Genomic DNA, 26,080 nt, shown 5'->3' on the forward strand with positions numbered 1-26,080 from the left:
CTGTCTCTCTGTTGCATTCAGTCTCTCTTTCTCAATCTTTTTTCCTTCCTTTCTTTCTCCTTGTCTCTGTCTCTTCTTTCTTTCTATAAATTTTACTGCATGCTTTCCTCCACTGATCTCCACCAACTTTATTTTGGGGGAGTGAAGGTTTATGATGGAACTTGTGGGGAAAAAGGAGATAAAAGAAAATTCCCTTTTATTTTACTCTTAGAATATTACTAAAAATGGGGAAAATACAACATATTAAGATGAGATGAGAACAATAATTTGTAAAGACATCATTGAAGTAGTCTGACTAACTGAATATTCTAGCTGGTTCAGATTTAACTCATGGGTTTTCATGTGAGTTAATTAATGATATATATCTTTATATCTATATATGTATCTTATATATGTATTGTATATATATATATATGTATATGTTATAGCTATCTATATCTTTAACTCTGAACTTTACTTGAGGACCTTCTTCTACAATTTTATATTAATAAAACAGAAAGACATATAGTTAAAAATAAACATTAGCCAGTATATCTACAAATACAATACAAGAAATTATTTCAAAATAATTTCTTGTGTTCTGGAGAACACAGAAATTTTGTATTATGTAAATGAATCTAGATTTTCAGAACATGAGATTTTCATACTCTGTAACGTCTGTACACAGTACAGCATCAGACATGTAATAAATTCTCAATTAGCACTTGTATATGAAGTATGTAGATCCATAGAAATGTGCACTATTTTAGGAGTTGCAAAGAAAATTAAAAAAAGGGAAAGCCAGACAATAAAAACATTTATTATGTTTCTTTGTTTAATGGACAGAATATTGAATCAATATTCTTGAAACATTTTGAGTACTATAATTTCTACTGTATTTTATGTAATGAATATCAATGAAATTATTTTCCAAGACATGTACTGACAGCTGACATGTAGTGAGAGCTACTTAATTGAAATTTTAAAATAAAAGTATATATTTTGTTCTAGAATATATGACATAAGTATGTCAATATTCAATATATATACAGTTCACAAGTAAAAGGTTAAGGGCATTGTCAGAATTAGGATGCAGCATAGGATATGGGAAATATAGTGAGTCTTGAGTTTTAGAATAGTGCTGTTTTAAAATTGCATGAAAAAAATAAAATTGCATGCTATAGACAAACTTTACCTTTCTGTGTATCATTTATTTCCCATTGATTATATGAAGACTATTTGAGAAGATATGTGCATTTCTGATAGAATACACCTTGAAGATGTGTACAAATACAAAATACAGATATTCACTTTAAAAGATTAGCACATTCAGAAGAGCTAACAGGACACTGATTCTCCTGCTATCAAATTGTACCTTGTTTCATAAAATTATTCCCATAGTCATATTTCCCATAATGTTTATGATGAATCAACTTAAAGTAAGCACAAAGGGTGTAGAAAGATTCAAAAGAGGTTGTGAGTGTCGGGGGGTTAAATTAGAATTACCTGAAATTCTTGAGAAAAACTCTGGGCCCCACCTGATGCCAAAAATATGAATAGTTTCAAAAGCTCTCCCAGATGATTGTGAGCAAACCTTCAAAAGTCTATGTATATGAACTACTTTAAGCTGCTTTAGAATGTAGCTTATGAAAATTGATTGCTGGAATATATTCATTAATTTTTTCATAAAGTATATGTTTGAAAATCATTACACAAAATATGCCTATCTAAGAAGTGTATATATAAATATATATATAAAAGTGTATATATTTATATATAATATATAAGTGTATCTATCTCTCTATATATTTATATTCTATCAGGGAAGGTGAGAACCTAAATGAGTAATTGTGAATTAATATGATATTTTATGTTAGGACTTTTTAGCAAAGTTCCATGGTAGCATTAAAAAAATTATAGTTAGTCCCTGAAAAGGGCTGAGAAGTATTTCACTGTAACTGTCCTTGAAGGAAAAATACATGTCCACTAAGAAAAGAAGGGGATGATATTAAGTGCTCTACAAAAGAAAAATAAAACAGAGTCATGGTAGAAATTCATAATGTGTTAGGAAGGGAGAAGCTAGGTGGAAAAGAAAGCTGGAACCAGATAATCAGGGAACCCAGGTATGATGCTTGAAAATTTGAACTCTGTCCTGTGAGTACAGCAGGAATAAAATGAAACAAGAGATTAGTTAGACTGACTTTTTCTGAGTACTCTAAAGATATGCATCCCAATATAATATTTATGAAACCACATTTTTCATATTTCCTTGGAATCAGGTTCAAATTGATTATAAGAAGCTTTTAAATTGAATAATGACTGGATCTAAAATGCTTACTAAATTATTATACTAACAATAACTTGCATTGCATGCTCATGGACAAGCCAGTGTTCTAATGGGTTAAAATAAGTTAGTGCCTTTAATACTAATTCCGAAGTAGTGTTTTACAAATAAGGAAATGAAGGCACATTGAGTTTAACTAAGTAGTCCTACACAACTAGTAAGCCAACCAGCCAGTTGGCAAACCCATGTGGAATGGACTTAGGGATTGTGCTTTTCTACTCATTGTTATAAAGTCATGTGTTTACAATGATTACAATTATCAATGTGTTGAGTTCTTACCAGGTGATTTTCAAGTGTACTCATTTAGTTTTTATAATTAAATTATGGCACTTGTAATTCTCCCCTTTTAGAGATAAGCAAGCTAAGGAACAGAACTGAATGCTTTACCAGCTTGACTGTAGTACATGGCTTTGTTCATTCACTTGGTGTTTCTGATAAATCCATGTGTCTAGAAAGTTCAAAATCCATATTAAATATGGGAGAGATATAAAAACAAGTACTTAGCAACACAAAATAAGATATTATTAGTGCACTACTTTTCAAAATTCTGGCTTTCATTTTTACTGTATAGTTTTACAAAATGATTGACTTTAGCTTAGGAAATTGCTTCTAAGAAAATGTAACATTGAAAAACAATAGACATATCCTGAATCACAACAGTTATAGAATGTTGGATGGGATGCTAGATTTCAGGTGACTGATTCTCCTCAGAACTAAATGTATTAAGGACAGTTTCAACACCTGTATCTAAACCACTGAGAGTGTAACTGTCTCTAGCATATAGTGCAACATTTCCAGGGATTCTTTAAACAATGGTTCTGAGGTTCTGTTTGGAAGGTTAGGAAGAGCTGTATGAACTTACTTAGTCATTTAAATGCAAAATAAAATGCTGCTGCCATTATATTTAATCCATGTTTTATTATAGATGAAAAATTCACTGCTTTTAGCAGAAATATTGACTAAGAAATACCACAAGACATGACCTGTACTTTAAATATATTTAAAGAGAGATGAACTCTACTAGATTAGAAGGTGCTTTTCAAATTTCCAAGTGACTGAAAAGATGACCTCATGACTAGGATCTTGTTTATTCTAATGTACAGGATGTAAGTAACTGAAATTAAAATAGATCCTCTTTCCCAATATTATCATCACCAAATATTATATGTGTGCCATATTTCAGGGAATGCACAATTTCTTCACATCTATTATTGCTTATCTTAGCAGCAACCTCACTAGGTAGGTGCTATAACAAACATTTTAGAGAAGCAAAACAAGAAATTTCTAGCCGATACCAAAACACATTTCAGAAAGGGGTTTTCTTTTTGAAAACTTCTAATAATTCAACATCTTGACCCTAATAATTATGACCCTGATAATTCAACATCTTGCCTACATATAGTATTGTACTGGAACAAAAGAGCCAAATTGTGAAGGAATGTCAGAAAAAAAGAACTCTGATTTGTTGAGACCTTTATAACATTGTTAGTTTACAAAATGACTCTATATAACCAAGAAAATTAAATATTTTAAAATTGTCTTTCTCATTTTGCCATTTCCAGATAAGAAATGAAGTTTTAAGATTCAGGAGCTTGACCAAGTCTCCTACTCAAGAGAGCCAGATGCAGTTTTCCAATGCTGATCTGTTAGGCCTGGATCCCAGTGGGCACTCGGCTATGCCCTCAGGTAGGGACTCAGAGAATAACTACATCTAGGTCTTCACCTGGGCTGTTGGAAGATGCTTTGCCTCTTGGGATAAGAGAGCTAAGCATGACAGTTCTCAGAAGGGGCTTCACCTTGGAAAACACTGACCAAAGTATTTGTTGTTTCCAAGTACTGAGCAACTAATGCTCTTTTGTCACTCTGTATTATGACCAAAAAAAAGTTCACAGAGCTGTAGTCTGTTTTTCCTGTCTGTAGAGTAGAGAGGCAAGTAAACCTAGATTCATAAGTAACTTCATTGAGTTAAATTTTTATTTAAACCTGGATTTGGTTTTTTTTTGGTGCATTTCAATGGGTTTTCTTATGACATTTTCATAAATGTATATCTTGTACTGTGGTCATATTAATCTCCCCTATTACTCTTGCTTGTCACTCTTGTCCCTTCCCACTGGTCCCTTTTCTCTTCCCAAATAGTTCCCTTTTCACTTTCATGTCTTTATTTTTTTTAATCTAGAGTCTACATATGACAGAAAACATGATATTTGTCCTTCTGAGTCTGGCTTATTTCTCTTCACATGATGATCTCCAGTTCCATCTGTTTTCTTGTAAATGTATGCCTGGATTTTATGTAATTGAAATTTTATGTACGACCACTCAATGTGAAAATGTTTCTATTTCTGTTTAGCATTCTTTTTTTTTTTTCCTGCTGTACTGGGGATTGAACTCAGGGCCTGGCATTTTCTAGGCAGTGTTTTACCACTAGCCACACCCTACCACTTTTTGCTTTAGCTATTTTTGAGATAGGGTCTCCTTTTTATGCTGGGGCCAGCCTGGATTGCAATCTTCTTACATAAATTTTCTATGTAGTTGGGAGGATAGGCATGTGTCATCATGCTCAGCTTTTAGTGGTTGATATGGGGGTCTTGTGAACTTTTTTTCTGGGCTGGCCTCGAACCTCAATCCTCCCTATCTCCACCTCCCAAGTCTGCTTAGCATTCTTATTTAAATTAATTAAAAAATCCCTTAGAAACTATTTTTAAAAGCCACTCACCTGTTATTTAATGGGTTCAGATAATCAGGTACTTGCAAAGCATTTAGAATTGCAATAACCCTTTTGGAGTCTAGAAGATGAACTGGTCAAGTCTGGAAGCACAAAGCAAGAGGTGGGTAAGTGTGTCTAAGTTGGAAAAAATTGCTGTCACTTAGTAGTCACTCAGATTTTCTGCAAAAAATCATACAATTTATGGTTAGTGTTGTCAACTTGAACAATGAAAGGCAGCATGTAGTATGTACACTTCTATTATTATATCTGCTTAAATATGAAGAATATTTACCAAGTGGCTTCTAATATATCAGAGTTTTTCTCTGTGTATTTGGAATATATAAATTAAACAAACAAAAAATCCTCTCCTTGAGGAGTTGGCATTCTAATGGAGGGCAGGACAGACAATAAACAATAAACATAATAAATGAATAAATTATACAGTATTTTGAACTGCAATAAGAGATATGAGGGTAAAATAACATTGGGTAGAGGGGATCAGGAGTGTTGAGATTGTGAGGGAGAATAGTCTACAGAATTAAATAGAGTAGACTGATAAGGCCCAAGCAAGGAGATAAGATTTTTACAAAGATATGAAGGAAAGGAAAGTTGGCTTGGTGATTATTTAGGAATAGAGTATTTCATGCAAAAGAAACTTCTAATGTATAAATTATTACATGGGAACATGTCAGGCACCTTGGAATAATAGAAAGCAAGAGGGAGCAAAGAGGAAAAATACTGGAAAGAATTGTCAAAAGGTGATGTATAAGGTGGGAACAGATTATTTAGAGCAACAACAAAGGCATTGGCTCATACTCTGAAATGTGAAATTACTGGAGGGTTTCAATTTATGATAACTTCTTTAAAAGATCACTATACTGACTTGGAAGTTACTGCTGTAAGCTAGATGAAAGATGGTGGTTGGTTTCAACATGGTATTTGTGGAGACAGCTAGGCATGGTACGCTTCTTGAGTATATGCTGAAGGTAGAGCTAACAGGATTTCCTCAACCGTTTTCACACTGGAGCGATAGAAAGGATTCCATGAAGATTCTAAGTGTTAAGTTTGGTCAATTATAAGTGAGTTTTTCATTTTTTCCCTTCTACATAAAGTATTTTGTTCATTAATAGCTCTTCTTAATGAAAAAGTCTTCCCCTTGAGAAATTTACAATCAGAACTTACTTTTGGTACTTATGGCATTGTTCCTATACTCCTTTTGATTTTAATTCTACCTAATTCAGCACTTAAAATTCTGAGACAAAGTGTATTTTAAAATGTCACTGAGCAATTTAAGATTATATAATTATGCTTTCTTTCTCACCTGAAAACTTTGTTATCGTTCAACATGGGAATTCCTTTTTCATTTTTGCTTTTAGAGGATAGGAAGTGGACATGTCTTGGTAAACTGGATACTACATTTATAGAGTTCTAAAAATGATTTCTGACATGCTTTGGAATGTCTTATCTCACGCCATCTTCTCCACAACCCTTGGAGACAGCAGGGAAGGAAACTGTGTAGGAATTCGAAATGTTTAAGAATTCCTTGCATAGGTCCAGTACACTTAACTTGCTCATGTAGTTCCAGCTCCAATGATGAAGAAATCTGGGGAATGTGGATAATCCTACAACAAAGACCCAATGCATGGCCTTCTCTTCATTGACAAAGCCCCAGGTAACTGGGTTAAAGAACCCACTTTATTCATCAGGCCTAATTGTACCACCAGAATCCTCCAGTCATAAGCTATTCTTTCTTCTCACTTTTGAATTTTCTCTATTCAATTTTCCTCATTTTTTTTGTTATTCAGAAAGATCAACCACGGTCTGGTGGACTCTGTAGAGGGTACTAAATTTTTTTTTGGATTATAATGAAAGAATATCAAAATTTATCAATGCCACCTTTAGTACAAATAACAATATATTATTGTAATTTTCAACAAGGTTTGGTAGATGTATATCTATTTTTCTTTTTTTTTCTAAACATTATTTTTGAGTAACTGAAGCTCTCAACGAATAACTTGCTTTATTGTCAAGGCTCTGGCAGGAAATCTAATAGCAAGTGTTACCAATGCATGATCAGGCCCAATGCCCTTGATTACAGTGTCCTCATCTTTTCATCTTCCATGCAGCTCCTACAAGCACCTGGTTCCCAAACGTCACCTCAGGTAGCATATTGTCAATAATAATAATATTACAGCAATGTCTTTCTTTTCTTTAAATTAATTCATAAAAGCATTTTATACCAATCTCCTTTTCAGAGGCATAAATGACCTCCTTTTTTGTAATCTAAAGATAACCTTAGCATTTTTGGCAGTCGTGGGCAGTTCTAGGTGTGTCTGGAGAAAGGAAGTAAAGTCATTTGCGGAAGTAAAAGGCATTTAACTGCTACAGAGAAAGAAACTGTAAAGGATGTTGGAAGAATCGTTTGTAAGGAGTGCAGACAAATGCAAAATGGCACTATTAACAAGTAATATCATTAAAGAGACCATTCTTTCTAACCACTCACACCTCTGACTCATCTTGGGGTTCCCTGACTCCTTCTCTCTCTCAGCCCTCCAGCAATGACGCCCCTTCTCCCAATCACTGTCAGGAGTTTAAGTGACATCTTCAGAGAGAAGCTTATTATCTACCTGCTCCCCAGGCTTCTGAGTGACACACCACCCACGCCTCCCAGCACAGCTCTCCTCCTTCCCTGGCTCCTAGAGGGAATCCGAAGATCTAGAAAAGGCAGCCCAAGGCTGAACCCAAACCCTCCTCGCCTAAGCACCACCAGGCTTTGGACCCTTCTTCACCCGCCGAGCCAGGGCGCGTGTGCCGCCCCCGCCGCGCGCTGCGGGAGTCGGAGCCAGCCCTGCGCTGCGCTTCCAGCTGCGTCTGCCCGAGCGCGGCACGTGCTCCGGCGCTGGCGCGAGCGAGCGAGCGAGTGAGCGAGCGCCGCCACCGCGGACCCCGCAGCCGTTCTGCTGGCTGCCGCCCCTGCTTCCATCGCCGCCACTAGCGCTCCAGCAGCAGCCAAGGCCGCTACGAAAGCGCAGGAAGCTCGCAAGGAGCGGCTGGCCAGGGGCGCAAGGCTCAGGGCGCGCACCTGGTAAGCACAGCGCGGTTTTTCTTTCTGTCATCTGGAGAGTTACCAGCAGGGATGTCGGATGCCGCCAGAGCCCCTCCCCCAGCGCAGGCATGGGGAGTGAACAGCCAAGGGGCGGGAGCTTGGGCTAAAGGGACCCAGGAGGGCAGGTGGTGGGCAGGTGGAGGACTGGTGGAGCCAGGGACAGTGTGAGGTCCTGTAAGTTTAGTAAAGTCACCCTGCAAGGACATGTGCCCTGTGAATAGGACATGAATTTTGAGTCAGGAGCTAGGGCTACAGCGGTATCGCTCCAATGAGAGGTTTATGAACATCATTTTGTTTTTATTTGCATAAGTGAGGGATTTAAGTGGGCTCCATTCCATAGAAAACAAACTAAAAAAATCAAAGGGGGAAAAAATAGAGGTCTGAGCCAAGGAGGCATTTGCATGTCTCTCTCTGTCTCCCTCTCTGTCTCTCTCTTCTTCATCCTGACACATGTGCATGGAAAGCGTGCGTTTAAAGGGAGGGGCTTCTCCATCTTTGAGGGGCAAATACAAGAGCACTTGCTGGTGCTTCAGCCAACAACAACAACAACAACAAAAGGTAGCAAAGGAGGGGCATAACTGAGTGTGAATACCAGTGTTACATTTCTAAAATGACACTTCTATGACCACAACACCAGGAGAGAGAGGTTTGCTAGAACTGTGGAACATTTTAAGGGGTCACACCTGCAGCTCTGAACGTCTTTACACTCATGTTCATGTACTTAACCGTGGTGCTAGGAAGACAGCTTTACCCCTGATTCCTTTAAAGAACTTTGGCAAAGGATGACAGAGAGGAATATGGAGAGAAAGAGGGAAGAGAAGGGAGCTGAACATGACTGAATGGGTTGTGTAGGAAGATAGGAGAAAGAGTCTGGCAGTCAGATTTGGCATCACCGTGTTCATTCAATCCTACACTGGGCAGTCCTTGTGTTGATATCTAGGAAAATATATGACCTTGAACAAGTGCCTTAATTTTTGCATACTCAGTTTCTCCATCTGCAAAATGTAGAGAGGCTTTTTCTGCAATACTGTCTATGACTGTATGGGTTCAAAGAGCTGCACATACAAAAGAACACCCAGAAAATATGGCTTAGGAAGCTTCAAGGCACTCTGCTTCAAAGTATGAGAAGCAGTTGAATGATCCTGGGTGTGCTGTTGGGGAAATGAGTGAGGACAATCAGACACCCAAAAGAATCTGGAGTTTTGGGAGGTTTAGATCCACAGAGCCTAAAGTCACATGCTTTTTTTTTTTTTAATAGCACTTGAAAAAAGTGTTCCATGACAAGTTATGAAGCTTTTTGAATTTGAGGATTTGGAAAATTATCTAGAACTGACTCTGACACAAGAAAAACTGATACCCCATTTTTTTAAAGGCTAGATACTTGGTGTGTGGGGGGGAAGGTTTTGGACTCGGATATGAATGTATTGTGATTTGGGCAGAAAGATTAAGGAGAGGAAGTCCTAGGACAAGGGTTTCAATACTCTAGGAGGCAACTGACATCTCCCATATTCTTGACACCTCTTTCACTTGACTTAAGAAAAGCACAGGTACCCTTTCATTCTCAATGTAGCTTTTTGCTTAGAATTTAGGGATTTGCACCCCAGATACTGAGGTGGTGAACATGAGAAACTTCAAATCTTGGGGGGCTGCCTTCAACTCCCCAACCATGTTAGCATGTGTCTGTGGAGCTAGTATACCCATCCAGATTTGCCCACAAGTCAGTGTTCTTAAAGGAACTCACTGTGCCACTTGGTGGCACCAAAAAGTTGCGCAGAGAACTCTGTTCTCTATAAATACAAACTACCACCCCTCCCTCCTCCGCTCTCTCCCCTTCTCCCCTTCCCCCCTTTCTGGTAGCGGGAAGATTGCTGCACACGCCGCCCTCGCCCTCAGCTCGGCTGTTCTGCGCTCTGAGCGCAGGGGATGAGCTTGAGATCATCTTGGGGTAGGGGGAAGCCCAGGACTGGAAAGACTGGCTCTGCCCCGCTGATCCCTGCGGTCCAACTTTACTGGGGGCTAGCTAGACCGCTTCTCATTACCCGCTGCGTGGCCGACAGGGGGGTAAGCTTGCTAAGTGTCTGTTTGCCCAGGTGTCCCCTGGCCCGAGAAGGATTTAGGAGGTTTTAGCTTGCTGAATAGCTCACAATGTGGTTTGGGGGAGGGGGAGTGGGTGGAGCAGGGTCGCCCAGAGACGATGAGGTTCATGTCTGTTCCATTTGCGATGGCCTTGGTTAATTAAACCTGTTGGAAAAGGCGGGAGCAATGGGGTAAAGGAGAGAAGAGCTGAAGGATTTGGACAGGGTTTCTGCATGCCTTCGGATTCGAGTTCCTGCTCTCTAAGGAAAGAGGCGCATGGTTTCAAATGCAGCCTGTACTTCCCCAGTCACCCAAGGGCTGGAAATTGAGAAAACCAGTGGTAGAGATGGAAAGGAAGGAAGGAGAGTTGCTTACCATTAGATGGGGTCGCGGTCTCCAGTGGCTTTTGCTGCAGGAAGAGGGGGGACAGCGGGTGGTGCTGAAAACACATCTCTTTCACTCGAACTAGAATGCCTCTGTGTGAACGCCCCCAGGAACCCTCCCGCTCGTACTTCTCTCATGGATGCATCTTTCCCTTCCTTTCAGGCACAAAGCTTGCTAGTTACCCCAGGGCAGAGACATGAGCAGTATGCAGAGGAAGGAACCAGGCTACAGAGACTTGGTTGAGAGCTTCTAGGGCAATTCCACCAGTACAAAGGCTATCTGGTACCCAAGCCTAACCTGAGTTTGGGACCTCTCAGAGAGAAGTGATGGGTTCGCCTGCAGGTTTCCCACATCTAGCTGGAATTTATGATTGCCCATATTTCCTTTCAGAGCAGGTGCTGGGGGGAAAGGGACTTTGAGGAGAGGGTAACAAGTACTTGTGTTTACTTAGGCTCAATCTTGTTGCTGCTTCAGCTGAACCAGCTTTTCTTGAAAGGAAATTGATACAGCCAGTGGAAAGGCAGCTTCTCCTTTTCCCTTCTCTTCCACTCCCTACATGATATTTTATTGCTGTGGAATCCCTTAGGACTGAGCTTGATAATCTCTGTTTGTAGTGCTGGCTGCAGGTTGACTGATTGGAACAACTCAGGAAGCATTGCCTTCTGCAAAGTGAGTCCCCTTCCTCCAGTTGGGTAAAAGCAAGGATTGTCTGTAGAAACCATTGACTTAACTGACATTTTATTGTGAGTTTTTAAGTGCTGAGATATTCCATCTCTTTTAGGTATGCTTTATGCTATTCCTTTCATGGAGTGCAGGGAAATTTCTCCTTTAATTTTTGTTACTTCTGTTTAATTGCACGTTGAAGGATCAATTGTGGTTATTTTTGTCCTTATGGATGCCAACTTCCATTTCAAAGCATCAGTGGCTTAGAAATTGAAAATACTGTTTCCTGGACTCATCAGGTTAGAAACATGCATGCCACCAAGTCTGCATCCTTCTTGGATACCTTTTCAGCACTCTGGACAGATCCTTCAATAGTTCAAGGGATAGAAATGTACATTGAACACTTTCTAAATTACCATTTCCTTTGCTTTTCCTCATCATTTAGACTCTGTATGAAAAAATATACAATCTAGATAATTTAATTACAGTCCCTAGAGCTTTTTGCTATCACATAGTGATGTTTAGCCTGTGGGTTATATGCTCAAAAAGAAACCAAACTCCTCAATGTTCATTTGTAAATGGACATACTGAGATTTTTTGGGGGGGATGGAGAAGGAATGGCATTTTAAAGTCCAAGTACTTGACCAGGTGGTCACTTTTCTTGAATAGTTAGACACAAGCCTCTGTCATAATACACCTTATGGACATGACTACAGACACCAGGGAAAAAATGGAAAGTTCACCCATAGGTACCATGTCCACACAGCACAGACTACCCAGACTTCGGAGATATTTGAGTAACTACATACCATTTTCTCTGATTATTATCATTGTTTTCATTTCCTTACCTCAATAAGCATGTTTACTTTTGTGACTAAAGAGTTTTGATAATTCTTTTTCTTAAATTTTTCTTCTAAAGATGTTGAATATGTCTTAAAAGTATATTACTATATTGTCTTTTACATAATGGTGAGAATATTTTAGATACAAAATCAAATAAAAAATGTCAATAAAAGGAAGGCAATACAAGTGGAAAATATTAGATAAAATTAATCATAAAAGGTATTACCCTTATCTGGATACCCTTTTTATCCAAGGCTTTCTATTTTCATGGGATAAAGAAAGAGACATATTTAAATATGCTACTTTATACTTAATTTATAATTAAGTACATATATAATTTCTAACTATATTATTTAAATAGAAAAATCTAGCATAAACATTTTATAAAGTAATTGAGACTATCTTTTGATGTATGCTAATATATGTGAAGAATGTTAAAAGCTAAGTTGGTTTGTTTGGTGCTTGAATATTCCATTCATGTCTGGAAATATGTGCTATTTTTCATATTCAGAATAATATTAATCCTAATCCCAAATTTGTCATTTTAGTCAGTGAAGGGAGCTGAGGTGACAAAATAAACATAGGGACATACAAAAACATTCTTATTTCATATTTGCATAACCAAAGAAAAGAACATTTAAATTTTGACTTTGAACTTTCAATTATTTGTAAATCAGAAAATATTATCTTGATATTTCATTGTATCAGTTGGTTAAGAATATTTCAATAAGATGTTACATCATAGGGTTGTTTTCATTTTCTTTAAATTCATAGAGATGAGGAAAAATCTATATTTTACCAGTCCTGATCTTGTTTAGTTTATGTACTTTTAGTCAGAAGGGATGCCAATCAAAAGTCTTAGCATAGACTCATCTTTGCTCTAATAACTGAATTTATTAACCATAGTAGGCACCACATGAAGCATATGAATAGTATGAGGTATTGTTCGTTTTTACTTTTCTATTGTGAAAACTGAATTTTTTCTTTCACTGTCACCTAATATGGAAAGGGAAACAACAGTGAATGTACATATACACACACACATCATTTCTTTGGAATTAGAGACCCAGTTTTCACAATAGAAAGCTACTGCAAACTATGGTTCAGTTACACATGATACAGTTCTTTCTTTTTGATATCCAGTGATCTGTGAGTTGTGGTATGATTGGAAATGCAGATTGTGGTACCAGATTGCTTGAGTGTGAATCTCAGCTTTGTGGTTGACTAGCTGTGTGAACTTGCCAAGGAACTTAAATTGCTATACTTCAGCTTCCTTACTTTTAAAACAGGGAACAGGTTAAAATGGATTCGTGTCAGTGAGTAGGCACAATGAATTAATTGTATGAATCTAAGTAACTGCTTGACCCTCAGTGAACAGTGTATAAATGTTATTTATGACCATTTATCATACACAGGCCTTTGGGTATCAGATGTTTCTGAGTGCCTATATTATTAAACTTAATCTTCTCAAAACCCTATGAATCACATTCTTTTTATTTTGTGGACTTAAAAACCAAGAGTGAGACTAAAAGAGAATAAATAACCTGTCCAATGTCTCACAGTTTATAATATGACATAGCAAGTATTTCAATGCAGGGCCATCTAATTACCAAGTCTTATTCTATAATATTAACTTGCCCCTTGGATATATATCTCAATTTTTTGAATTCTACTAATTTTGTGTCAGCAGACCTTTCTTTCTCCACAGGGAGTGTGCAACATTTCTTTTTCATCAAGCATCCAAGATTATTTAAAAATAAGCATGCAAATGTTTGGAAATAATCAGAAATCAAAATGGTACATAACTGCTGTCTCAAATATCTTATGTTTTTAGACAAGCTATTCAAGAAATGCAAGGAAAGATTTAGATGCAAAAAGTGCACATATTTTATGTAGATGTCATTATGTTGGTCTTATAAAGATACTAGATATAAGAAGAATTCTCTAATGACTAATTGTCACAATAATTATGCTTATAGGTCACTGATTTTAAACTTTTGAGCATAAGTTTTGTGAGGAAAATGAAAAGCTCAAAATAACAGTACACTATAAGGATGAAACTTGCTTACACTCTATTTTGTGATAATAAAATATTTTTAAAAATCAATCTGCCTTAACATAATGTAGCAGAATTTTTTAAAGATATGGAGGTAAATAATATAATATTGTTCCTTATTTTTTAAAATAAATCAATAAAATGAGATTTGGAAAAATGTATAAATTGCTATTTAAAATAGTTATTGTTATCATCTTGTTAAAATATAATCATTTTTATATTTCATATTAAAGCAGCCTTTGATATTGGAATTGTGTCATAGGCTCTTCTCACATTCATTTGTTGTAATTTGTGGGTATTCAGAGCTAGACTTAGTTAATGTAAGTGAATATCTTCCTTAACTCTCACAGTTTTTGTTTGCTCAAATTAAAATTGTAACCTTGGAAATAAGTTAATACAGAAATAAGTATCAAAGTAAATAAGATAAGCCTATTCCAACCTACCCTCCTTAGTACTATTTGGAACTTTCAGAGAATGACTGTGTGGGACTGATGTATCCAGTGACTTGGTTCTGGTTGTTCTCTGATGATGATGTTGACCTTGGTAGGATGACTTTCATGTGAATTAGTGGTTTTCAACTGAAAGTGATTTTGATCTGTAGATTACATTCAACCACATCTGGGGATATATTTTGCTATCACAATTGGGAAATGGTGCTGTTGTTCTCTTTGTTCAGTAGGCAGTGAAAGGTGATACTGCTAAACATCCTACAATGAACAGGACAACAGCCTTCCACAACAAACATTATTTAATCCAAAATGCCAATAGTGCTGTGATTGAGAAACCCTGATCTACATGAGGCCCATAAGCAGAGTTGCTTATAATCACTTGATTTATTTGTATGACTTTTTACTACAATTGATGGGAATTACATAAAAGTTCAATGGAAAGCAGATCTCCTCGTGTTGTGCAATTAAAATGTAGGGTTCAAATAACAAAAACAATTTGGTTCTTTGGAAGGCATTGTCATGTGATTATATTTAGGGTAGGCTTTGGAGCCAGAAATAGTTGAGTTCTTGTCCTGATTCTGTCATTTATTATAGGTGTGAGACTTTTACTACCAGATTTTACCTCTAACCCTCAATTTCTAGATGCATTAGTAGAAAGAGTAATCATACCTACCTTACAGAGTTGTTGTGAGGCTTACAGTAAGTAATGCTTATACATTTTTATCACAGACTCAATACATATTAGCTATTAATAAGTAAATAGAGATCAAATTATAGAAATGGAAAACCACATTTTGAAGCAGCTGATGAATGAAAGGTGATCTAATTGGAGCATTCATGCTTTACAGTCTTTAGAGGAATGCCATAAATAATGTGAAAATAGCTGAAGGCTACAAAGTGGGTAGAACTCTAAAGTCCCTACTTGATAATTAAATTGAGACTAGTTAAAAATGGTGGATTGCATTATTTTTATTGCTGAACTGCAGGAGGCTGTTTCAGGTCTTCATGGACTACTAAACCACTCGTTTAAATGATTTACAGTGATTTAGTGAGCTTTATTCTGCTGCCAGCACTTTTAAGCTAATACATAAAATTACAGATTTCATCTTTGTACAATACCATTTATGGCTTTTTGGGGGGGTGTCAAAGAAAATACGGCCTGTTCTTCATCCTGGGGCTAAATAGAGGGGAATCTGTTCTTTCTTGTTTACAAGATTACAGATGTGTGCTTTAGACAGTCATGACAAACAAGCTTTCCTTACACTCTAAGGGTCTCAGTATCATCACACCTCAGCCTGTCTCTTATCTATGGTATGCACTTGTTTTCTGAAACATACATCAAATTCATCTATGGCATGTGCAGTATTGACACCCTTGCCTATTTGTGATGAGGCTGTTGCTCAGGCAGAAGGAATCATGCTAGTGTTGATGTCCTGAGCTGTGTGATTTGCTTGTGTGAGGATTAAGTTATATAAGAGACATCTGTGCCAGAAATATGGCCAGCATATGAGAAGATTGTTGAAAATAAAAGGCAATGTGAGCTGTGAATCTGATTACCATATAGTTTGCTGTTTACAGAAAAGTCTATCCACCGATATCTTTTTTTCATAACTCATTTAGGACATGAGATTGCATGAGTGTTTAAGGTAAAATATTTTTGCATATTTATCATTTTTGTCTATTGTCTTCTATGATGGTGGTAGTGATTAATGATACTATGCTATGAGCTCAGTAATATAACATTGAATAAAGCACTCTAATGCTTCTGAATTTAGGGCCTTGAACTAACATATCATGCAAGTTGAACTATTCATGTTTATCCATTTTGAATGAATTAAAAGTCTCCATGTTATTAGGCTATAATCTATACCATTTTGAAGGCCCTTTTTTGTCATTATATGAGTTAATGCCATTGCATTATCTATACCTTGAGCCTGCTACTTTTTTCCCAACCAAGATATCACCCTTACAGCCTAAAAGCCATAACCTAAGAAACTTTACTTTTGAGAGTGTTTTCTTATATATGAAATGAGGCTAATCAGACATTCTTAGTTGTATTTGTTGAGGTGGAAGTGAGATGACAATGAAAAGAAAAGACTCTCTATACTGAAATAAATATTATTATTTTCTCTTCTTTTCTTCTCCCAGACTTCTGTTAAAAGAATCAGTGGATCTCAAGGTGAGAATGCTTTGTACAAATGGCCTTCCTCATGAACATATATAGGATCAAGAGAGAGCAGGTCCTCAATTCTGGCCTCTGGTGGTGCCAAAATTAATGAGGGTAAAGAGAAAGACTTTGGAGTAAAGTTGTTAGTATCTTTTAAAATCTAAACAGATAGATTTTAAAATGTGAAGGCATTTATGGAATCAATATCATGTTTAGGAGTTTGTGCTATATAAATACTTCCAAAGAAAGTAAAGTACATTGTTTATGATATTAATAAAATATGTGAACAACCTTAATATCCAATGGTAGGAGATATTTAAATAAATTTCGGTATAGTCAGACGTTGAGTACTCTGAAATAGATGTTCTAAATGTGAATCTTGGCTCCATTATTCCCTTGCTTGGGAGTCTTTGCCAAGGCACTGTGTCTCTCTTAGCCTCAAATCCATCACCTGTAAACTGTGCATACATTATTTATTCTTTGGTTTGTATGATAATTAAAAATCATTTTGTATGAACTACTAAGCAATAAGCAAAGTGCCTAACATATTATAAATTACACAGACACACAGACACACAGACACACACACACACACACACACACACACACACACACACACACTTTTCCTCATTGCTGGGGATAAAACCCAGGACCCAGGGGCTTGCACATGCTAGGAAAATGCTCTCACACTGAGCTACATCCAAGCCCCATCTGTATATTTTAATTCTCATTATCTTTGTCCCCATCATCAAAATGAACAAATATAGAAAGATATTTATAGTGTATTATATAGTGAAGAACAAAAATTTATTGTGAGAGATATAAGACTAATATTCCATTGATATGAAAATACATAAAATTTTATATTTGGAAAATTATAAAAGAGAGGACACCACATTATATAATGTGATTAAAACTGGACTTTGAGATGAAATTTTGTTAGATTCTGATCCCAGGCTGCTACAAATCATCAGTGTCCATGGGCGTCAGTTACACTGAATAGTCTCCAGGGCTATTTCTAGTTTTGCGATGCTGTTTGCCTTAACATTTTGAAAAGCTGATGGGGAAATGCTAAGGTTTTTCTCTGTGATTGTACAAGCCCTTGTTTCACTTTATGAGGTCCTCTGTTGCCCAAACCCATTGCCCAGATGGAGTTTCATAAGATACTTTTTGAATTTCTGGGATAGGTAGACAGTACTATCCTGGAACTTCAGTCAGGTAGTTGGATAAAAGGTCCAGGGGGCAATTCATTGCATTTTTTTGTGCATTCAGCAGGAGTTATCAAACTTTAAATTTTGTTCAAGGATCATATCAAATGCTATAGATTTAACCCTTAACAGGTTTTGAAATCTGTTGTAAGAGAAAACATGTATAAATAGCTTCAATATTAACTTAGTGATGAGTATTAGAAGAAAGTACAGATAAAAATGTTATGTGAGCTAAGAGGACAGAGCAGACACTGCAAGGTGAGAGATCTGGGAAGATTTTGAAAAGACGTTATTTTAAAATACTGTCTCCTTCAATCCTCATTAAAACTTTTTGAGGTAGATACACTCTCATGCCCTTTACCAATAAGGGTGTCAGGCTCAGAGAGGCTAAGTACCCAAGGACACATAGCCAACAAGTGGCAGTGACAGGATTCGAACTCAGCTATGCTTGACTCCAGCCTATCCTCTTAATAACTCTGCCATAAAGGCCAGTGAAACAGGGCATATTAATGATCAGAACTGCCAGGAAGAAAGTCATTGTAACAAAGAAGTCTACTAAGAGACTAACAGACTCCCAAAGAGGAACAAGTAGAGAAGAGACAAGATCACCAGGAAGGCTGGGACAGAAATTTAGAAGACAAATTCCTAAGTCCCAAACTTTAAAAAACAAATACATTAGTAAATTTAGAAATTTGGAGAACAAATTAAAATTCAATGTTAGTGTGTATGTTTCTTTTCTTTCTGTATGCAAGCATACTTACACATGATATTTCTTGTGAAAATCAAACCAGGCCTTTTTATTTTTGCTTAGTACAACATGAATACTTCATAATTTACTGCCCTTCACACTTTATGACAGAAAGTTTCTGTTTTGAAAATTGCTTGCTCATTTGTTCATTTATCTCTGACAATTTAGGCTACTTCCTAGGTGATTTTTATCCATTTTTAAAAAGAATATCTTTATACTGATGCCTCCCACACTTTTATTTTCAATTCAGACCTCTCTCCAGAAATTCACTCTCTTTCATGTAGCTGCTTATTCCATATCTCTTCTTGAGTTTCTAGTAAGTGTCTAAAACTTGATATGGCAAAACTGTTGTCTTCAGACACAACAGTGATGAAGACTGGTCTCTTCCCCTCCACAATGTGATATCACCTTTTATTGGCTCAAGTTGAATACAAGCAACCTCACTGATGCTTGTTTTTTTTCCCTCTCCTCCCAAGTCAGATCTGACAGACAACCTTTTACCTTTACCTTCAAAATATATTTGGAATCCTACCCGCTTCTACCACCAACGCTTCCAGCTCCTGAATTCATCTGCTGTCATCCCTCGCACTTGAATTAGTGCTATAGATTTCTGCTTTGTACTCTTATTCTTGTTAAAATGTTAGGCAGATTGTAACCCTTCTTTGCTGAAAACCCTTCCAGAAAAACATTCTCATGCAGTGTTAAAGTCAAAGTCTTTTAAAGTCTAAACAGCATCAACACCACCATGTTATCTCACAGACTGGCCGTCTGCTTCTCTCTACAATTGCACTCACTGCAGGCACACAGCTCTCTCTAGTCCTCAGCACACTACACAAAAATCGGTCTCAGGGACTTTGTATTTGCATTTACCTTTCCTAAATGTTTTCATGATTCACTCATTCACTTCCTTTGATGTTTATTCTAATGTTTCTTATTCATTTATACTTCTTTGGCCACAAAATTTAAAATTTCTCTTATCTCTGGCATTTTCTATCTTGCTTCCCTGCCATGTTTATTCCTCTTTAAGGATCAAAACTCTGTAGTATAGACAATTTTACTTGCTTTTTTTTTTTGTTTATTATCTGACAACCACTTCCCTTAGATTTTTATCAACTCCTAGGTCTACTGTATTCATAACTGAATCCTCAGGGTGTAGAAGAATTCTTGACCCTGAATTGTTACTCAGTGAATGTTTATTGGGCAAATGAGTGATAGATGTGATGTAGCCTCTAGTGCTCTATTGGAATTTATACTCTGTTAATTTCTAGTGTTTTGGTGACACACTGAACGGTTTGCTGTGTAGTCTTATAATAAGCTATGTTATGGCACATTTCTGCCACATTTCTATATTGTAATTTATTTCAAAATGTACTTTTTTCAGTATCTTGGCTTCATAATCTGGTGATGGCTGACAGAACAATTTAAACACACTTATACAAGATACCAATATACACTTGCACCTTCTGGATGATGAATTATGTTTTTTTCTGGTGTGTTCTTCAATCTAGATTTCAGGACTGCTCTGTGGGTTTATCTATTCCTAGGAAGTTCAGACTGAGTCTGGGTGGCCCTTCTTACTCTCATGCAGTTTGTTCTTCCCTCTCCTATAGGAAGGGGTGAGGAGAGTGAAAAGAGTACACTTTTGAGTCATTAGAGATAGACAGTTGTTACTAGCTTTATTACTTCCTAAGTGATTGGCTAGTTTTTAATCTATCAATCTTATATCAATTGTAAAATAGAGCTAATAAAATAATACCTACATCTTATGGTTCTTACAAAGATTATTGATATACATGGGCCATTTCCAGACACATACACACACACCCCTTTGTTGTATTATACATCATCAGACTATGCAATGCACATAGAGTATATATTTTCCAATGGAACCACATGCATTTTTTTCCACACAACATATTCCTGAAATATAAAGTGCCTAGAACTCTCTATCCATGATGTCACATGCTCTTGTTTGTCTCCTTACTTTCTGACTTGCCTCTTTTCTTTAGCTGGATTTTCAAAAACCTGGTCTCTGACTGGGTCTTATTTTTTAGCATCACTCTTCCTAGATTTTTACTTGCTCTCCAGGCGGTTTCATGGATTCCTAAGATTTTGTACATTTGTTGCTTGATTTACCTCTCAAATCTAAAATTCTCCTTTAAGTCATACTTCAGATACCACTTACATATATGATATCTGTATCTGGATTCCTCAGAAACATCTCAAATTTAACATGTTCAAAGGAAAATCATTAATTTTCTTCTGCCTCTCACTTGTTTAACTTCCACTTTGTCCCATTTCTAGTCCATGGTACCAAAACACTCTAGTTTCTTGAACTAGATCATGGGAGAAGACGTTCATTCTTCTCTCTGCCTTACTATCCATTCTCTTCCACCATTGAGTCCAGTGGGTTCTACTTGGGAAATATATCCAACTTTGTCTACTTTTCTCTGTTTCTACTGCTATCAGTTATAACCAGGACACTACCATCCCTTACTAGATATTATTATAAGACTCTTCCAATCAAATTTCTTTAATGCATTATCCAGAAAAATGGGCAGTCAGAATAATCCTAAGGTTGACTTTTGCCTGTCATTGGCTTACATTTCCTCAAGGACTTTCCTTTGAAATTAACATTAAAATTCTGTGTAAGAGTCTAGGAGATTCTTCATGGTCCCTGCTCGTTCTTATATTTATAACATCATGTGATACCACCATCCCTTCCATTCTTTGTGTTCTAGCCCCAGTCTCCACATGACCAGCTTCCTCTCATTGTTCTCTGTGTCCATTAGTTGCCAGCTAGTGTTACCTGTTATAGTACTGTTCTATAAAGTCCTTGAGTATGTGGCACATGTATACCATTGAATACTCATTTCCCAGGATAGAGCTATAACATAAGCAGGCCATAGAAATTTGTGAAAAGAGTGTATGAATGTCTTTGGCATGATGGGTACTCAGAGAAAAATAATGAGCACAACTATCAACACACATCATTGTACTTTTTACATTAGTCCTTGTGGCTATTGCTATTACATTAATTATTGAATTATTTTTTATTGAATGAATAAATTAATTTAACGTATACGAGGAAGGTAATCTTTCAGTGCTTCAATATGCAAACTGTGTTTCAATATATAGGATTTGTCTAAAACTACCCTCCAAAATGTGTGGAATTGATATTTCATCTTCATAAGTTTAATGGGTCACTTCTAGTCTCTTGTATCACTTTGTGGTCTTGCAGAAAAAAAAATGAGTTCTATTTTGTCATTGGGTTTGCTCACTAATTCTGGATTTAATGAGGTGTTCCTTTTCCTTCATTTTTTATTTTTATTTATAATTTATAAATTATGTTTCATAATTCACATGAAAATGAGAATAAGCATTGTTCCTAGTTATTTAGTCCAAGGAAAGTGAAAGGAAGATTTGAAAATATTCAGATAATCTCCCAATGAGAAAATTAACAGAACAATTTGTTCTGTTTTCCCTTGTCTAAAATGCCAACTTTTATATCAAAAATGATTTTTTGCCAAACACTTTGTTCTTTTGGAACATCTAGTCATTGATGAGATTTTTGAAAAATTTTAGTGTTTGGCACTGTAGGAAACAGAAGAAACAGTGAAAATAAGGGTAGTAGTGGCTAGAAATGTGTCAAGTTATGTTCATGCTGTGTCTGGACTGGAACTTTTGCAGCTCTGATAAGCTTTGAAACCATTAATATTCTTGTAGAGGCATGATAATTGCATAAATTCCTGAAGAAACATCACCTGTTTTTAAAAGGCAATGCTTAAGGAGTTAGTCATTTTACAACAATTTAAAAGCCTTGGTTGGCAGAGATGATAACATACAAAATAAGTCTGTTACACAATTCTTTTAAATAACTGAAATCATTAATCTGTCAGCTCTCTTTTACAAATTTTGTTAGACTTTGCTGTAGGAAACTTGGGGCAAAAAAATCTGCTTCTCGGGAATTTAAACCAAATAGATGACTACATTCATAGCTATCCTGAATTTTCACTTGGAAGGATGACCCCGAATACACATCCTTCCTGCCATTTGGGCCTTAGTGATATGGAAACTTTTTTCTGAATCAGAGCTAGAGGACTGATTGCTGTGAATTTTATTACAAGACTCTGTAATTACTTTGAAAACTCTCTGGAGGACCAAGTGGGTTGCCAGAGAATTTTCTGTCCTCACCACCTAACCACAAATTGCCCTCAGAAATTTAATAACAAAAAGATCATGTCTTGAATACATATTACTCTATTCAATTTACCAAGCATTTGAGTAGTTGATATCTTATATTGATTACAGTAAGGGCAGCCTAGCACATAGTATCCCCATTTATCAGATGAAGAAATTCTGGTGCTGGGGGGTTAAATGATTTACTAATACTTCTTAATAACAAAACTGAGACTTAAACGTATATATTCTTTTCTCAAAAATTGGTTTTAATATCAGAATTACTTGCTGCTTGTTTTGAGGCCATTTTACTTTGTAACATACCAACCTTCTTTTCCTCTGACAGTTCATTTAACTTGAAATACCCACCTGTCCCAGTTTCTCTTTGTTATATCTCATATGTTAATTAGATGCAATACATATTTATTTCTCGGAAGATCATTCAATTTGCTTTACATTACATTTGGAGAGGAAGCTCGTAGGCGTTTTCTGTTCCATTTGTTCCATTTTTGGCAGCGTGTGCAAATGGAACCCAGAGCCTCATGCATGCCAGGCAAGCCCTGTACCACTGAGGTATGTAACCAGCCCTTTAAAAATACTTTATTTTTATAATTTCATAATTGATACTGAAATGCTGAAACTTTGGAAAGAAACAAAAAGCCAAAAGAAACTTAATGTAAAGCAAAAACTGATCCCAATCTCATCACCCAGAGATCACCAGAGTTTAATATTTTGGGGTGCATACTATCTAGAGTTTTCTGTTCATTGAATGGTTTGGCTACTAGGATGCTCTCTCCCTCACCTCTGTCTGAGAGTACAGCTCAACCTGTACTTCCAGTCCTTGTTTTGCATATTCCAGATGAACAAAAAAACTATTAATCTAAGCAGTCAGGGCCATGAAGCTATATCACGTATTTCATCAAATCTCAAAGGAGACAGACAAAAAGAGTCAGAAATAGTTTTCAATTCTTTGTTGTTGTTATTTACCATCAAAAGCCCTCTCTTTCTCCACTAGCATGGACTATCAGAGTTTCCCTGTACTAGGTTCACTTATGCTGCTAAAAATTCATGCTCTTTGTTTTCAGGTTTTGAAGATCATGATCATATGGATGCATCTAACTAATGGTGGTGGTCATTTAGAGAACACATGTAAACTGCTGGCTAATTCCTTGGTGTGCCACTCAACACAGGACATCATTTGACTATATCTCTCAGAACTCTCCTAAATTTTCCCCACCCACCATGCTATCTTTATTAGCTTGAACTCCTTTCCTAAAATGGTCCTGCTGTTGATCCTGTCAGTTCTGCTTTTGAAAGAAGATGTCCGTGGGAGTGCACAGTCCAGTGAGAGGAGGGTGGTGGCTCACATGCCAGGTGACATCATCATTGGAGCTCTCTTCTCAGTCCACCACCAGCCTACTGTGGACAAAGTTCATGAGAGGAAGTGCGGGGCAGTCCGTGAACAGTATGGCATTCAGAGAGTGGAGGCAATGCTGCACACCCTGGAGAGAATCAATTCAGACCCCACGCTCCTGCCCAACATCACACTTGGCTGTGAGATAAGGGATTCATGCTGGCATTCGGCTGTGGCCCTAGAGCAGAGCATTGAGTTTATAAGGGATTCCCTCATTTCTTCAGAAGAAGAAGAAGGGTTGGTACGCTGTGTGGATGGCTCTTCTTCTTCCTTCCGCTCCAAGAAACCCATAGTGGGGGTCATTGGGCCTGGTTCCAGTTCTGTGGCCATTCAAGTCCAGAACTTGCTCCAGCTTTTCAACATACCTCAGATTGCTTACTCGGCAACCAGCATGGATCTGAGTGACAAGACTCTCTTCAAGTACTTCATGAGGGTTGTACCTTCAGATGCCCAGCAAGCACGAGCCATGGTGGACATAGTGAAGAGATACAACTGGACCTATGTGTCAGCTGTGCACACAGAAGGTAAATTTCCTTCAAATACACTGAATGTGTCTTATGATATATTCAATACCTTCCAGTTACAAGTTCAGGTTTGGAAACCTAAACTTGGGTATTTTGAATTCCTCAATTGTATCAGTGTGATTAAAAGGGATGGGATGGCAGATATCTACAGGGATATATGTTTAAGCTAATATAGTAGTTCCTGTGATCATACTCTGGTTAAATAGAAAGTTTTAAATTATGTATTGCATTATTTCTACTTCTGTTGTAATGATGCTTTCTGATGTTTGCTGCCAAAGGTTTTTAAGTTTTCTAGTTCTTCACTGAACTCCAAACATAGTTAACATTTTAAAATTGCTCCAACTGTCTGTTGTTTCTGGTAATTAAAGAGAGGGACACGTGAGTGTGTGCAGCATTGAAGATATCTATCAGAACTCTCCCTAAGATTCTAGCCCTGGTACGCTGTTACAGAGAATTGCAAGTAGTTTAGTTTTACAATTAATTTTCAATAGAGTTCATAGTCAAATATGAGATGGAGATAAGAATGAATTAATATTTCATGTATAGAACATATTGTGAAGTATAATTTTTAATAATTCAACATAAATTTGCTCTGAAATTTATTGCTTCATTATGATAAAAAATCTGTAAGAAAAGAAAGATCTGATGTTTTATAAGTTAATAATAATTAATTTTGTCATTCAGAATGTTTTAAAAATGCTTTTGTATATGCTATTGGTTAGTTGTCCTCTACAGCTGTGTGGGATAGGCTTGGTTTGAACTTCAGCGATTAAGTGTCACAAATGGTGAGACTCACTTCCTAGGCAACACTTATTCGAGGACAATAAATGCATTTCTTAACCACTATAGAATACCAAAGAAGGTACAAAACAGTTGCATGCATCATTGATCTAGTGTGAAGATTAGTTAAGATTTAAAAAAAAATTCTGCAATAACCTATCGATGTGGTCCAAACAATCCAGTCCTGCAAAATGTGGTGATAAATCATTTGTGAGTTAATGTAATAACCTGAGTGATTTTACTTCAGAGGTTGGGAACCAATAACCAATCAAATATAGCAAAATTTTCATTATCAGACAAGATCGGGCATATTCAGGGTGGTATGGCTGTAGACAAAAAAATTTTCATTATCAAGTGACATAATGTCTTGGATTTTATGGTGTGGTCACTCATTCATAATACTTAGAGCTGTACAAATATAAAATGGGCCTCTAGGTGGATTGAGACCTGTTAATT

At 36.7% G+C, this 26,080-nt stretch overlaps 1 protein-coding gene and 1 long non-coding RNA gene across 6 annotated transcripts in view; one reads left to right on the forward strand and one right to left on the reverse strand.

The window, feature by feature from the left end:
* The window catches only part of LOC141425049 (uncharacterized), a 90,167-nt gene extending 79,366 nt beyond the window's left edge, over window positions 1-10,801 (reverse strand). The window contains exons 1-2 of the long non-coding RNA XR_012450142.1: window positions 10,585-10,801; window positions 5,037-5,128 (exon numbers count right to left, since the gene is read on the reverse strand). This is a non-coding gene — a long non-coding RNA (uncharacterized lncRNA). The remainder of the gene's footprint in view (window positions 1-5,036; window positions 5,129-10,584) is intronic.
* The window catches only part of Grm5 (glutamate metabotropic receptor 5), a 479,762-nt gene continuing 461,620 nt past the window's right edge, over window positions 7,939-26,080 (forward strand). The window contains exons 1-3 of one of the 5 annotated variants that reach the window (XM_074081467.1): window positions 7,939-8,112; window positions 16,753-16,783; window positions 23,992-24,844. In XM_074081467.1, coding sequence (XP_073937568.1) covers window positions 24,184-24,844 — 661 coding nt within the window. In that variant the 5' untranslated portion in view covers window positions 7,939-8,112; window positions 16,753-16,783; window positions 23,992-24,183. Of the gene's footprint in view, window positions 8,113-9,973; window positions 10,195-16,752; window positions 16,784-23,991; window positions 24,845-26,080 lie in introns of those variants that run through there. The other 4 variants (XM_074081476.1, XM_074081456.1, XM_074081481.1 and 1 more) reach the window with 4 other exon arrangements.

This window comes from Castor canadensis, chromosome 1, assembly GCF_047511655.1.
Source record: "Castor canadensis chromosome 1, mCasCan1.hap1v2, whole genome shotgun sequence".
Classification (NCBI taxonomy): Eukaryota; Metazoa; Chordata; class Mammalia; order Rodentia; family Castoridae; genus Castor; species Castor canadensis.